General features: G+C 39.3%; 1 protein-coding gene across 5 annotated transcripts in view; it reads left to right on the top strand.

Moving 5' to 3' along the window:
- The window catches only part of HACL1 (2-hydroxyacyl-CoA lyase 1), a 35863-nt gene extending 22824 nt beyond the window's left edge, over positions 1-13039 (top strand). For 4 of the 5 annotated variants that reach the window (XM_078071989.1, XM_078072002.1, XM_078072006.1 and 1 more), the window contains 5 exons: positions 2355-2509; positions 2914-3072; positions 4546-4653; positions 5929-6115; positions 12663-13039. In XM_078071989.1, coding sequence (XP_077928115.1) covers positions 2355-2509; positions 2914-3072; positions 4546-4653; positions 5929-6115; positions 12663-12722 — 669 coding nt within the window. In that variant the 3' untranslated portion in view covers positions 12723-13039. Of the gene's footprint in view, positions 1-2354; positions 2510-2913; positions 3073-4545; positions 4654-5928; positions 6116-8908; positions 8984-12662 lie in introns of all 5 variants that reach the window. The other variant, XM_036092520.2, reaches the window with a different exon arrangement.
- Positions 13040-13991: the final 952 nt, after the last annotated feature.

Here is a 13991-nt window from a genome sequence, read left to right as displayed (position 1 = left end):
AAAAACTTTGTGAAATGTTAAGATAGGAACCTAATAAAAATGGCGGCAGAGGGACGCCTGGGTGGCTCAGTCAGTCAAGTGTGTGACTCTTGGTATCAGCTAAGGTCATAATCTCAGGGTCTTGGGATCGAGCCCCCCTTGGGCTCTGTGCTCAGTGGGGAGTCTGCTTGAGATTCTCTCACTCTCTGTGTGCCCCTTCCCCCCCACTTGTGCACACACATGTGTGCCCGCACACACTCTTGCTCTAAAATAAATGAATAAATCTTCAATAAATTAATAAAAATGATGGCAAAGTTTTATACATGTTAAGTGGTTAAGAAATATATATTTCAATAAATACGGTGCTTTTCCTTGAAGAAGACCTGAAGTCTCTTGTGGAAGTAGGCATTGGAAGGGTTGCAACTTGTTGAATTAGTGTGAAGTGGTAGAAGGAGACCAATCTGACATTGGACAGAAAGTTGTAAGAACCTATATGAATGGGTAGAGCTCACTGTCCTCAGTTTGACCTTGGCCCCAAATCATAATTAAGACATCTTTTAGAATCTTAAATCTTGGAGCATATTTTTCTACCATTAAGATAAAAGTCCTTCAAGCAGGCATGTATAATAGATAGGTATTTCATCAAAATTGAAAATTTGATCTAATATACAGCCTTCTTTTTCTTTGTTAAAAAAATTTCAGCGTTATTGAGGTATAATTGACATACGAAATTGTAAGATATTTAAAGGTACGTCATGGTGATTTTATATGCATATACATTGTGGTAGGATTCCCCCTCCCCCATCTACTTCATTAACACATCCATCACCTCACATTTCTTTTCTTTTTTTTGGTGGAGACCATTTATGGCCCTTTCAGATTAACTTTTTTTTTTTTTTAATTAAAGATTTTTATTTATTTGACAGAGACACAGCGAGAGAGGGAACACAAGCAGGGGGAGTGGGAAAGGGAGAAGCAGGCTTCCCACGGAGCAGGAAGCCCAATGTGGGGCTCGATCCCAGGAGCCTGGGATCATGACCTGAGCCAAAGGCAGACGCTTAACAACTGAGCCACCCAGGCGCCCCTCAGATTAACTTTTATATCACTACTGGAAATTGTTTTGCAACTTTCTCATCTGCACTCATGGCTTTGCCTGATATCTAAAGGCTTTGGAAGTTGTAGTAATGTGTGAAACTACCACATCATCCACTACTACTAGCAGTGAAATGAATCACTTCTGCAGGATGTGGTGATTTCTGTTTAGAGTCTTTGTATATAGGTAGAATTTTTTCTTTGTGAGAAAGGTTGTTCTTGATTTTTTTCGATGTTTTGTGTATTTCTATGTATCTTGGTTCAGCTGGGTGCAGTTTTCTGTGTTCATGTAGTGTTTCTCACTGACAGAATCCTGCATAAGCAAATACGAAATTTGAGTTATTCTCATATTGTTCCCTAATAGGTCAGACATCTTGGAATAAATTCACATTTTCAAAACTAGCAGAATTAATTATACGTAATTTTGTGTCTCATTGGAATTTTAATCAGTGGCTGTTTCTATCAAGAGCCAGGCTCAATTCTGTTTTCCTGAATGGTGTGATGATTAATCCCTTCTTTTCCCTAGGAATCATATTAGTTTAAGATGGAAGGAACTTGCCTCTCTTCCTGGCACAGGAGTATAGGAGGGTGCCTCATCCGTTTTACGTATAATCTCCAACAGGCCAGAATAGCACAAGTGGAGAGGCAGTGCTGGGAGCACATGAGATTGTTGCTGCTGAAGCCCCATGTGTCTCTCTCTCTACTCTAGAAGGCATATAGCTAGACAAAGGCACTTACCTTGCTCTATTCAGAGACTCTTTGAAATAGTGGGTGAAGCATATCCTCTTTACTCTCCAGTGCATGTGGAGAAGAACCAGATTTTCAGATTTTCTAGAATCCTGACTTCATTTTTATTTTAAGTTTAAGGGCATATTTCAGATTAAAATATTCTAGAATAAAATTTTTATTTTTTGTAATGCAGTGTTTTCTTAAAAGTGCTCAAATAAGACTGTTTAGTTTTGTTTAACCCAGTGTTTCCAGCTATCTTTACTGTAGGACTTGTCTCGCTCTAGGATGCTATTGTGCATGGTGGGTGTCCAGGAAGAAAGCTATTCCCTGGTTTATTTGATTGTGTCCCAGACTGGGTCTGTGGGTCCCCTTTTTCTTAGCATGTCCCACAGGCCTGTTCACAGATCCATTAGCTTCTCAGCGTGGTGATTTGGGAACCTCATAGCTCGTTCTTGTTGCCTATTTCCAAATAAGTTTGGTAGTAGCTTATTGACATTGCTAATTTTTCACTGTATCTCAATCTAATTTGATTATGTTTCCCTCAAATACTTTAGGAATTAGCTTCCCAAAAATCCCTGCCTATGAATTATTACACAGTATTCTACCATGTTCAAGAACAACTACCCAGAGACTGTTTTGTGGTAAGCGAAGGAGCAAATACTATGGATATTGGACGCACTGTGATTCAGAACTACCTTCCTCGTCACAGGTGAGGCTTCCAGGAAAGAAATTATAATGTGTTAAATTGGAAACTATAGTAGTGCAGGTTCATAAAACATTTGAGAATTACACATATTCAGTGTATAAGGACATATTTCATGAAAGTATTCTTAGGTAAGATTTGGTAGAGTTTTTATGCTTGATATGTCTTCATGATCATGTGATAATTTGTATACTTAGTATATTCGTAGTCTTTCAAGCAATCATGAGAGACTTTTTCCACCCATTCTGCTTATCCTTGACTAATTGGTTCCTCATAATCTAAAAACTTTATATTAAAGACAGAGAATGTTTTTATTGTTCTTTATTTTACACACAAATATGACTCGATTTGTGCCAACCCCACCATCAGCATGCCCCAGAGGGTTTCATTTTAGCTTTGTTCCCCAACAGGCTTGATGCTGGTACTTTTGGAACAATGGGAGTTGGTTTGGGATTTGCCATTGCAGCTGCTATAGTGGCTAAAGATAGAAACCCAGGGCAACGTGTCATCTGTGTGGAGGGAGACAGTGCATTTGGGTTTTCTGGCATGGAGGTGGAAACCGTCTGCAGGTAAAACAGCATTTCTTTCTCCAAAATATAAAAAATTACACATAAAGACTCACTCGCTTAACAGTGCTTACCAGGTGTTCACCATGTGCCAAGGGCCCTTGTACATAGCTCTGTGCTGCGTCCTGAGAATACTGGTATGAAATAACCCCAGCATCTTTCTCATCCAGGTTAGTGTGTTCATGACCCTTTACTACATGCCCAAACCTGCAAAACTGTGACGAGTGGTTTTGAGATCACTGCAAAAAGTTCTGGTCTGAGAAAAGCTTGTTTTCTGCAGGGAGACAGCAGAGCTTTGTGGTTAAGAGTACAGCCTCTGGGTCACATGGCCTGAATTTAAATACTGGCTTGACCACATCAGAGCCAGGTGATGCGGGTGATGCAGGTTAAGTTCCTTTACTAAGCTTTAGTCTCCTCCGAAATAGAGAGAGGAATAGTAATAGTTCCTACCTTAGAGGACAGTTGCGAGGAACAAATGAGGTAATCTAGATAAAGCTCGAGATGACTGCTCACTCAGTGTGAGCTGTTGATTCTGTTTCTAGTTGTGAGGATTCATGGAGAAACTCATGAGCTATAGATCCTACTATATAAGTATATATTTTTTCTCCCTAGTTATTCAAACTGTGGTAAAATCATTCTGTATTCTTAGCCAGGACTCTGGTTAGAGCTTGTTTGTAAATCATGTTTTGGGGGCTTTCAGAGCTTTGGCATATAACACTTTAAAGATCAGAGGGAAAGTATATACTTGTTAGAGTGTCTGTATTGACCACAATCAATAGTAGTTACCACAATCCTGTTATGTAACAGTATGCATTTTAGTTTTATTTTTACACCTGGTCTCAGAAATTAGGTCTGTAGAAAATAAACCCCATGTTCTTTTGTCAGTCATTAATGAAGTTTAATCATCTTTTTTTGTCTTTATAATACCATTTAGCACATTATTAAATATTCTCTTTTTCTCTGCTTATTACACCATATAATGTTTTTCTAATTTTGGGTGAAGTGGTTTGAGAGAAGAGAATGTATGCTAGTCACTTATATATCTCCCACAGCATCTAGCAAGTGCTAGTTATCTATGAGAAGCTCAGTAAATAGAAAGATACTTTCCAAATAGTACTACTAGGCACCACCAGAAGTGGTGCTTCAGAGAATATTAAATGTGGAAGGTGTCATTCTTATTAACACCTGGATCTATGAAAACCAAGTTCAGAAAAGCTCTGTGAGGTCCACAGGTGCATAGTGGCAGAACCAAGTGTGCCGACCTCTAATCTTACATCCTTTCTGCGACTCCATGTTTCCGTTAACGACTTGATATTCCTTATTAGGATAACAAATACTTAATTTTTAGTATTACCCTAATATTATAAAACAAGCTTATGGAAAACTATCCATTTATAAGTTAAAATTTCAACCTGAAGAAAAGAAACTGCTTTAGAATGAAGAATGATTTCCTTGATATTTTGCTTTCAATTTTAGGTACAACTTGCCCATTGTACTTTTGGTGGTGAATAATAATGGAATTTACCAAGGTTTTGATGCAGATTCTTGGAAGGAAATGTTAAAATTTGGAGATGCTACTGCAGTGTAAGTAACCCAGAACAATGTGTATTTAATTTCTCTCATCTATTTTAATCTCTCCTTAAAGAGTCTGCTGTATTGAAATGTGCTTCTGTCATGTGAGTATTGTTTACTTATATTGTCAGCCCCTCTAAAGAGTAGGAACCCTATCTGCATGACTCCCCTTTGTACAACCATTCATAATGGGGTGCTTCATTTTTTTTCCATTTTCTTTTTTTTTTTTTCCAAATTTTTATTTAAATTCTAGTTAGTTAACATAGTGTAATATTGGTTTCAGGAGTAGAATTTAGTGATTCATCACTTACATGTAACACCCAGTGCATGATAGGGTGCTTCAATAAATAATTTATGATCAGGGGGCCACTGAAGACTTGGGACAATTAAGTTTGATGTCTGAGCTTTAATGAAAGGGCTTGTTGCAAAATGCTCCCAGTCCTTCTATTCCTATTACACCATGGAAGAAATGAATGTTAACATATTCTTTATGATCCAGAGGTCTTCCTTCTCTTTATTACTTAACAAACTCTTGATTATCTGATGGCAGAGTCAAAGTGAGACAGTATTTAGCTGGCCATGCTACGAGTCGTGAATTTGCTCAGTCTGGGGTGGAGCAGGGTGTATGTTTGCTTATGCTTCACTAACTTCAGTTCTCATTTTGCTGTTATTTGCTATATTTTGCAATAACCATTCCTTTTTTCTTCTTTTTATTTTGGGTTCATGGTAGTTGATGGCATAGCTTGCACTGTTCAATATAGTAGCCAGTAGCCATGTGTGGTTATTAAATTAAATTAAAAAGTCAGTTCCTTATTTTAACTAGTCACATTTCAAGTGCTCACAGCAACAGGTTGCTAGTGGTTACTATATTGGGTAGCACAGATACAAATATAAAACATTTCTATCATCACAAAAAGTCCTATTGGACATTGCTATATAGACAATAAAAAATATATGGAAAGTTTAGGGGCACCTGGGTGGCTCAGTCAATTGGACGTCTGACTCTAATTTTGGCTCAGGTCATGATCTCGGGGTCCTGGGATTGAGCCCCACAACAGGCTCTGTGCTCAGCAGGGAGTCTGCTTGAGGATTCTCTCTCTCCTTCTCCCTCGCCCCCCCAAAATAGATAATCTTTAAAAATATATATATATATATGGAAAGTTTAGTGTACTGGCATATTTGTTTAAGTGTTGGACATAAAAGTATGCCTTTGAGTTCAGCCTAAATTTTTCCATAAATTATTTCAGAAAATGACTTTTTTTTTCTATTGACTTATGAATTTTTTAGGGCTCCTCCATTCTGTCTTCTACCAAACTCACATTATGAGCAGGTTATGACTGCGTTTGGAGGCAAAGGGTATTTTGTACAAACACCAGAAGAACTCCAAAAATCACTGAAGCAGAGCTTGGCAGACACAACTAAACCTTCTCTTATCAATATCATGATTGAGCCGCAAGCCGCACGGAAGACCCAGGTAAATTCAGTTGCTAAGCAGAAATCAGAAATGCATCTTCCATCCTATCCCCAGAAGTATCTAGCAAATAGAACACTGTGTTCACAGAGTTCTTTCTAAACCATTTCTGAGTTTGGCACTTTCTTGTGTTTTTTCAATAAGTATTTGTTGAGATATGTGTTAGGTGTGTTGTGTTACTTGCTAAGAATAGCTGATGAGCAAACCTGAACTCAGCCCTCACCTAATGGAGCTTAGAGACCAGTAGGGGAGAGGGTTGTGATGCATTCACAACTGAATGCATCACAACAAAGTGAGGCAGTTGCTCTGAAGGAAGCCACCCAGTTCTGAACAAATATACTACCAAGGAAGCTGATTTATTTTGGGGTCCCAGGGGAAATCTTCTCAGAGGAACTTGTGCTTAAGCTGAGATCTGAAAGAAAAGTAGGGACAGTCTCAAGCAAAGAGGCTAAGGAAGACTGACGGCAAGGAGCATGGCAAGTCTGAGCAACTGAAAGAAGGCCAGAGTGGCTAGAGGCAGAAGGTAAAGGAAGCCCAGTGGGAGGGTGAGACCATAATAGGAAGATATGTGCAGTTACATTCAAAATTGGTTACTTTGGCCTCCATAGCAAAACTACAGTATAGATTATAGCAGTAAAATAAATGACAAGATGTGTAGCATGATCCTCTCCCATCCCAGATTAAGTTGCTTTTCATACTAAATTTTATGCTCTGATCCTGGTCCTGCCACTTGCCCTCTCTTCTATACCTGTCTTCCATGCTTACACCTTGTGTATCAGTCACTGTTTTCAGAGCAGATCATTTTTTCAAGATGTTTCTGTCTTGGTTCTTTATACATATATATGCTGCAAGATCTTTTTCTTTTTTGTTTATTTTCTTTTTTTTAAGATTTTATTTATTTATTTGAGAGAGAGAGAGAACATGAGCAGGGAAGAGGGGCAGAGGGAGAGGAGGAGGCAGACTCCCCGCTGAGCAGGGAGCCCAATGTGGGCCTTGATCACAGGATCCTGAGATCATGACCTGAGCTGAAGGCCGATGCTTAACCGACTGAGCCACCCAGGCACCCCTCTTTTCCTTTTTTGAATAAGGTAGTAGACCAGTAGGCAAATGGATGCCTGGACAATCAGTTAAATGTAAATTAACTAATTTGGAAACTATAAAATATATAAAACTCTACAAAAATTCTTTTTCTATAGAAACATATCAGAGGGGCACCTAGGTGGCTCAGTTGGTTAAGCGTCAGACTCTTGATTTCGGCTCAGGTTATGATCTGAGGGTCCTGAGATCAAGTCCAGTGTAGGGCTACATGCTCAACAGGGAATCTGCTTCTCTCTCTCTCTGCCCCTGCCCCTGCTCGTGTGTACTCTCTCTCTCTTTCAAATAAATAAATAAATCTTAAAAAAAAACAAAACAAAAACCAGGTATCAGAGACTTTGGTGAAAGGAACAGAACAGAACTACAAAACAGCCAGAAAACAATTAACAAAATGGCAATAAGTACATATTTATCTGTAATTCCCTTACTGTAAGTAGACTAAATGCTCCAATCAAGAGTGGCTGAATGAATAAGAAAACAACACCCATCTATATGCTATCTACAGGAGACTCAGCTCAGATGTAAGGACACGCAGTCTGAAAGTGAAGGGATGGAAAAAGATATTCCGTGCACATGGAAACCAAAAGAAAGCTGGAATAGCTAATATTTATATCAGACAAAATAGACTTTAAAACAAATATTGTAATAAGAGACAAGGACACTGCAGAGTGATTAAGGGGTTAATCCAAAAAGAAGGTATGACATTTGTAAATATTTATGCACACAACATGGGAGCACCTAAATATATAAAGTAAATATTAACAGACCTAAAGGGAGAAATAGCACTACAATAATAGTGGATTAAAATAGGGGATTTTAATACACCACTTACATCAATGGGTAGATCATCCAGACACAAAATCAATAAGGAAACATTGCCTTAGATGACACATTAGAACAGATGGATTTAACAGCTATATTCAGAACACACACACAAAATAGACAGTCTTGAGACCATGTTAGTCACAGAAAAGCCCTAATGAATTGTCCCCTCTCTGCTAGTGAATTCACATTTCTAATGATCTGCTTCTAATGATCTATTCTCCAAGTTCTCTATGAATTTGGGGAGGTATCGCTGGAGAAATACAAGTTCTTGTCTCCTCTGTTATAACTCCATAAGGATTATCCTTATAGTTCTTGAATCTATCATTTCAACATTATTTGTCCTCATTTCAGTGAATTCCACACATATTATAGTTTCCAAGCTGTTCATTTTTCATTGTCTGTGTGTCCATCTGTCATGTGTTGTTGATTCACAGTGTAGGGTAGGCTGGCTGCTTCCTATTACAATATAGAGAGGACCTAATTCTCTGCAGTCACCATGTCCCAGCCACATGTGTAGGATGGTATTAGTCCTGGGGAAGGCTTCTGTGCACTGCTCTTCCTACCCAGGTTCTTAGATTTGGGAGCTTGCCCTCTTTGGCCTTCCTTCATCTCCTTTCTTCTTTTGAATTTACTTCTGGTTCTTCCAGATTCTAGTGTTTGTGCCCTGATTACTGTTCATAGTTGTTTTGTAGGACAAGACAGCAAGGTTCACTATGAATTTTTAGCTTCCTTTTGGGAAGAGCACAAGACCAAAGACAAACCTAAATGTGGATATATAATGGGACTTTTAGATTTTAGAACAAGGAAAACAGTGAGGATATAATTTGAGGCAATTAATTCTTTTTAATGAATGTTTGTTGTCTTTTCTTTTTCTAGGATTTTCACTGGCTGACCCGCTCTAATATATAAATAAAGATGCCAGGGTTTGGTCTTGAGGAGTTTCTCTTTCTTGTAAGATGGAATTTTGTTTTCCACAGCAAAATTAATAAAATGTTAAAAATTATTGTACAAAGAAAAATAAAAAACATTTCTAAATGACATTTCATAGTAAAGGAATTGACTAAAAACAGAAAAAGTTACAAGTATTCTACCACAGATATAACCCATTTACAGATGAAAGGTGGAAGTGGGTTTTATTAAATAATAGCATTGTAACTGCCTAACTGCTGAGTTACACATCAGTATTCTTTTACATAAATCCATTCTTAAAGTCACATTTTTTTAATTTTTTTTAAAGATTTTATTTATTAGAGAGACAGCACAAGCAGGGGGTGGGGCAAAGGGAGAGGGAGAAGCAGACTTCCCGATGAGCAGGGAGCCCGACAGGGTGCTCAATTCCAGGACCCTGAGATCATGACCTGAGCCAAAGGCAGACACTTAACTGACTGAGCCACCTAGGTGCCCCAAAATCACATTTTTAAAAATAAAGACTTATTTATTTGAGAGAGAGAGAGATTGAGAGAGAGCATACATGGGCGAGCAGGGGGAAGGGCAGAGGGAGAGAGAGAATCTCAAGCAGACTCCTCTCTGAGCACAGAGCCCCAGGCAGGGCTTGATCTCAAGACCCTGAGATCATGACTTGAGCTAAAATGAAGAGTTGGATGTTTAATCAACTGAGCCACCCAGGTGCCCCAAAGTCACATGTTTTTTAAAAAACGTCTGAGGAAAATATTCTCCAGGATTTTCCAGTGTAGAGGTATGTTCAGTAAGTTGGAGTACATAGGCTATTTCTACTTCATAGTTTCTCTGTTGATCACTTTGTACCTTAGACTCCCCAGTATTTAGTGGACTTGTTCTATACTTTATGAATTGGGGTTTTGTTTGTTTTGTTTTTCTGGAAAGAACTTACTGAGCCAAAGGAGGAGTCATACCATACCTGAACTAATAATTCAGGGTATCTTTGGATTAGCAGACTTTAGTTTGTATGTACCACATTGAGATCAACAGAGTCAACAGCCTTAATATTTAAAGAACTCTTACAAATAAGAAAAATATTAATGAACTAGTAGAAAAATTAGCAAAGGGCATGAATGTATAATTAACTGAAAAAATGCAGTAAAATGAGTATAAATAAATAGAAAGGAGTATGAATAAGTGTGAATATGTAAGTTAAACTGAAAACCCGTAGTTTTGCTTATCCACTTGGCAAAGCACTTTTAAAATTATAATTCTCAGTGAGGGTGAGGGTAAAATGAAGATGACACTGCTATGCTATGGTGGAAGTTGAACTTGGTACATTTTCAGAGAGTAATTCTAGCAGTGCTTGTATTTGGAATCTTAAAAATGTTCATATGCCCTAACTGTTGACCCAGTGAGCCTATTTAGAGAGTGTGTCCTAAAGACATAATAAAATAGTTGGTCAAATATTTATATACAAGGCCATTCAGCATAGTTTAGAAACAATGCCAGTGTTTAATAAGACGACATTGGTTACATATATTATGATCTGTTGACCTGATAAAATAAAAATTGTGTTAAAGAGTATTTGTAAATGGAGGAATAATCACAGTATAATACTAGTGAAAAAGACAAGCTACAAAATGGATGGATACAAGTCACGGTATACAACTATACTCTTGCACACATACATACACAGAAAAAAAAAGATGGGGACAACAAAACCAAAATTTTAATATAACTTGGTGATGGAATTATAGGTAATTTTTATTTCTTCTATTTTTTCCTTCTTTTACAAAATTTTAAAAGTAATTATGTAATTTTTGTTATCAGAAAGAGACATTATTTTAAAAGAATATTAGAAATGGAAAAGTATTTATTTTCAGGGTCATTCTTGCTTATTACCTGCAATTTTATATGAATTGGAACACAGGACTTTTTCTTAAAGTTCAGCAGGTTTGCACCATACACATCAAACTTGTCTCCATTGGCTACTTAGGGGCATAAGTGACTTCTACAGAGTAGACTCCAGCTTTGAGACGTCAGTCCAGAAGATACTTGCAGGGAGCTGCGGTTTTATGCAGTGAGCCCCTGAAATTGGGCCCAGGCAGCAGATACTCTTTTTTTTTTTTTTAAGATTTTATTTATCTATTTGACAGAGAGAGCACAAGCAGGGGGGAACAGCAGAGGGAGAGGGAGAAGCAGGCTCTCCACTGAGCAGGGAGCCTGACATGGGGCTCAACCCCAGGACCCTGGGGTCACGACTGGAGCTGAAGGCAGGCACTTAACCAACTGAGCCACCCAGCTGCCCCGGCAGCAGATACTCTTCTGTACTTCTGAGATACATGCTAGAGAGCCTCGGCTCATAAAAGCATAGAGCATATCAAAAGGAGTGTTGAGAGTGGGTAGATCTTATAAACCTCATCAGTGTCCTACTCTGCCCATGGACGGTTGCCTCTGGTGGCCAAGTGCAATACAGGATTCTGCTGTAAAAGTAGTGTGGAAGCTTTGATGAATATTCATGAATTGAACTATATAAATCTAACTACCAAATAGAACTTGGGGAAAATGCTTGCTCCCTAGCCATATTTAGTTCAAGAGGGAAAAAAAATGTTAACATGTTAGTAGACTATCTGGCAGAGGTCAGTCTGAGCATATGAAGACCAGATTGACACTGTCCATTGACTGCTTATTTTGTAAAAGTAATCTTGAAATTAGTCTCCTTTTAACAGTTTTCCCTGGGGCACCTGGGTGGCTCAGTCAGTTAAGTGTCTGACGTTAGGTCAGATCACGCATGATCTCAGGGTCTTGGGATCAAGCCCACGGCAGGCTCTGTGCTCAGTGGGGAGTCTGCTTGTCCCTCTCTCTCTCTCTCCCTCTGCCCCTCTGCATGTGTGTGCTCTCTCTCAAATAAATTTAATTAATTAATTAAATCTTTAAAAAAAAAAGAATTTTCCCTTAGAAGGATAAGGTGTTGAAGAAGCCCCTCTAAGATGAATCTATTGGTTGATAGTCAAACTTACTTTGATAAAACATTTTTGTACTCCCTAGTTTAATAATTAACACTTAGGGGCACCTGGGTGGCTCAGTTGGTTGAACATCTGACTCTTGGTTTCTGCTCAGGTCGTGATCTCAGGGTCGTGAGATCAAGCCCTGCGTTGGGCTCTGGGCTCAGTGGGGAGTCTGCTTCTCTCCTCCCTCTGCCCTTCTGCTTTTACTTCCCCCCCCTTTTTTTTAAAGTTTATTTATTTAAGTAACCTCTACACCCAACATGGGGCTTGAACTCATGACCCCGAGATCAAGAGTCACATGCTCTTCCAACTGAGCCAGCTAGGTGCCCCCAATTTTAGGTCTTTATACAGCCACCTGCTCTGCAGTGGTTCACTTAATAGTTGAATGAGAATCTTTTTTTAGAAGATTTTATTTATCTATTTGACAGAGAAAGAAAGAGAGCACAAGAAGGGGGAGCAGCAGAGGGAGAGGGAGAAGCAGGATCTCCACTGTGCAGGGAGCCTGACATGGGGCTCAGTTGGAAAATAGCTCAGTGGATATTTTCTATGGTTATTTAACACTTGTGCCTTTGAAGTAGTTCAGCTTATTATGTGAAGTGAGTCTATTTTCCTTAGGAAAAAAAGTCTCAACTCTGTTACAAAGAAATAGTAGGACTGTTGCTCACCAAAGGAAAATGAAAATACGGAATCCAACAATGTTTTTCTTCCTTTACTATTTGCAGGACACTTCACTAGGCAATGGGGAAGCGGTGCATTCCTATGAAGAAGTGCCATATGACTGAAACAAATGAACTTAGAGTGATTGGGATAGCATTTCAAATGAACGTATTAAGAAAGTTGGAAACGAGTTAAATTCCGGTTGGGAAATATGACCGAGAAACCCTGATAAAACGGACTCTGCTGACTGAAAAGTAAAAGGTTACAGAAGAAGTCTGAATCATCTGTTGATTTCTGGTTGCATTTGCTGCTGCTAATCTGAATAATGGTGTAATGTAGATAAAGGAAATTGAAGATCCTATTAATTCCTCCCATAGATAAGGTGCAAATAAAAGTATACATTGCTTGGGTTCAGATCTGACAAGCAGTGCTGTCGACACCACTGGTTTTCACTGCGTTATCTTAGATCTTCCCTCCCTTCCAAGGCCTTTTCTAGGAGAGAGGCTAGCCAGTCAGTGAACCCATGGTAAATCCGGATTGAATGTTTACTCCAGTTAGGGAGTAGAGAAAGGCACACCCAGAAACCCCTGGATCTCCAGTTTCAAGTATGAAGGAAACACTCGAAATTTTGACTCAGGCCTGGAAATCTCCACAGGGATGGCATTATCCACAATTTTGTTCTTTGTATCAGTGGTCACTAGAATGACCTGTGGTTTGTGGAATGGTTAATCTACAGCCATGTGGCTCATGCCCTGGTCCCAGCATGTTCCTGGGAATTGCCCCCTCCCCCCACTGAGGAAGGTGGGCTCAGGAAATCAGATCCGGTTTCACCTTAGCCTGAGTTTTGCTCACACTGTGTACACCCACCGATTTTTGCCATGTGAAATTAGCAATATCATTCAAGGTCTAGCTCAAAAGACATCTCTTCCATGAAAATGCCCTTCCTCCCTGCCCCATGTGCACCTCTGTCATTACTCAGAATGTTCATGGTAAATTCCCATTGCCCTCCCCCACTCAACTGAGTGTGTACCCAGATGTCACCCACCCCTCCTCTTTCAGGGCCTGTGTCCTCTTGCTCCTGTTGGACAGGCTCCTCTGTGAGTTCACTCCTGAAGCATCCACTTCCACATGGCATATAGCAATATGAGATACTTTCTCTGAGAGGAGGTGACCCAGGGGGGGTTTATATCACAAACTGCAGCAAACAGCCTCCCAACCAGAATGCACAGTGGCTACATGAGCTACCAAGGATCAGAAGCCCACCCCTGATACCTGGATATTGGATAAGCCCAACAGTTCTTAGAGCGGTGCCCTGGTTCCAACTGTGTGGGAGAGAGGGTGGTTGGAGACCTTGAGGCCTGACGTCACTGAGTTAGTTTCCACCCTGGCAAAAT

Source organism: Halichoerus grypus, chromosome 1, assembly GCF_964656455.1.
Source record: "Halichoerus grypus chromosome 1, mHalGry1.hap1.1, whole genome shotgun sequence".
Lineage (NCBI taxonomy): Eukaryota > Metazoa > Chordata > Mammalia > Carnivora > Phocidae > Halichoerus > Halichoerus grypus.
The sequence above is the reverse complement of the archived record's forward strand: the minus strand, read 5'-3'. Positions and strand labels throughout refer to the sequence as shown.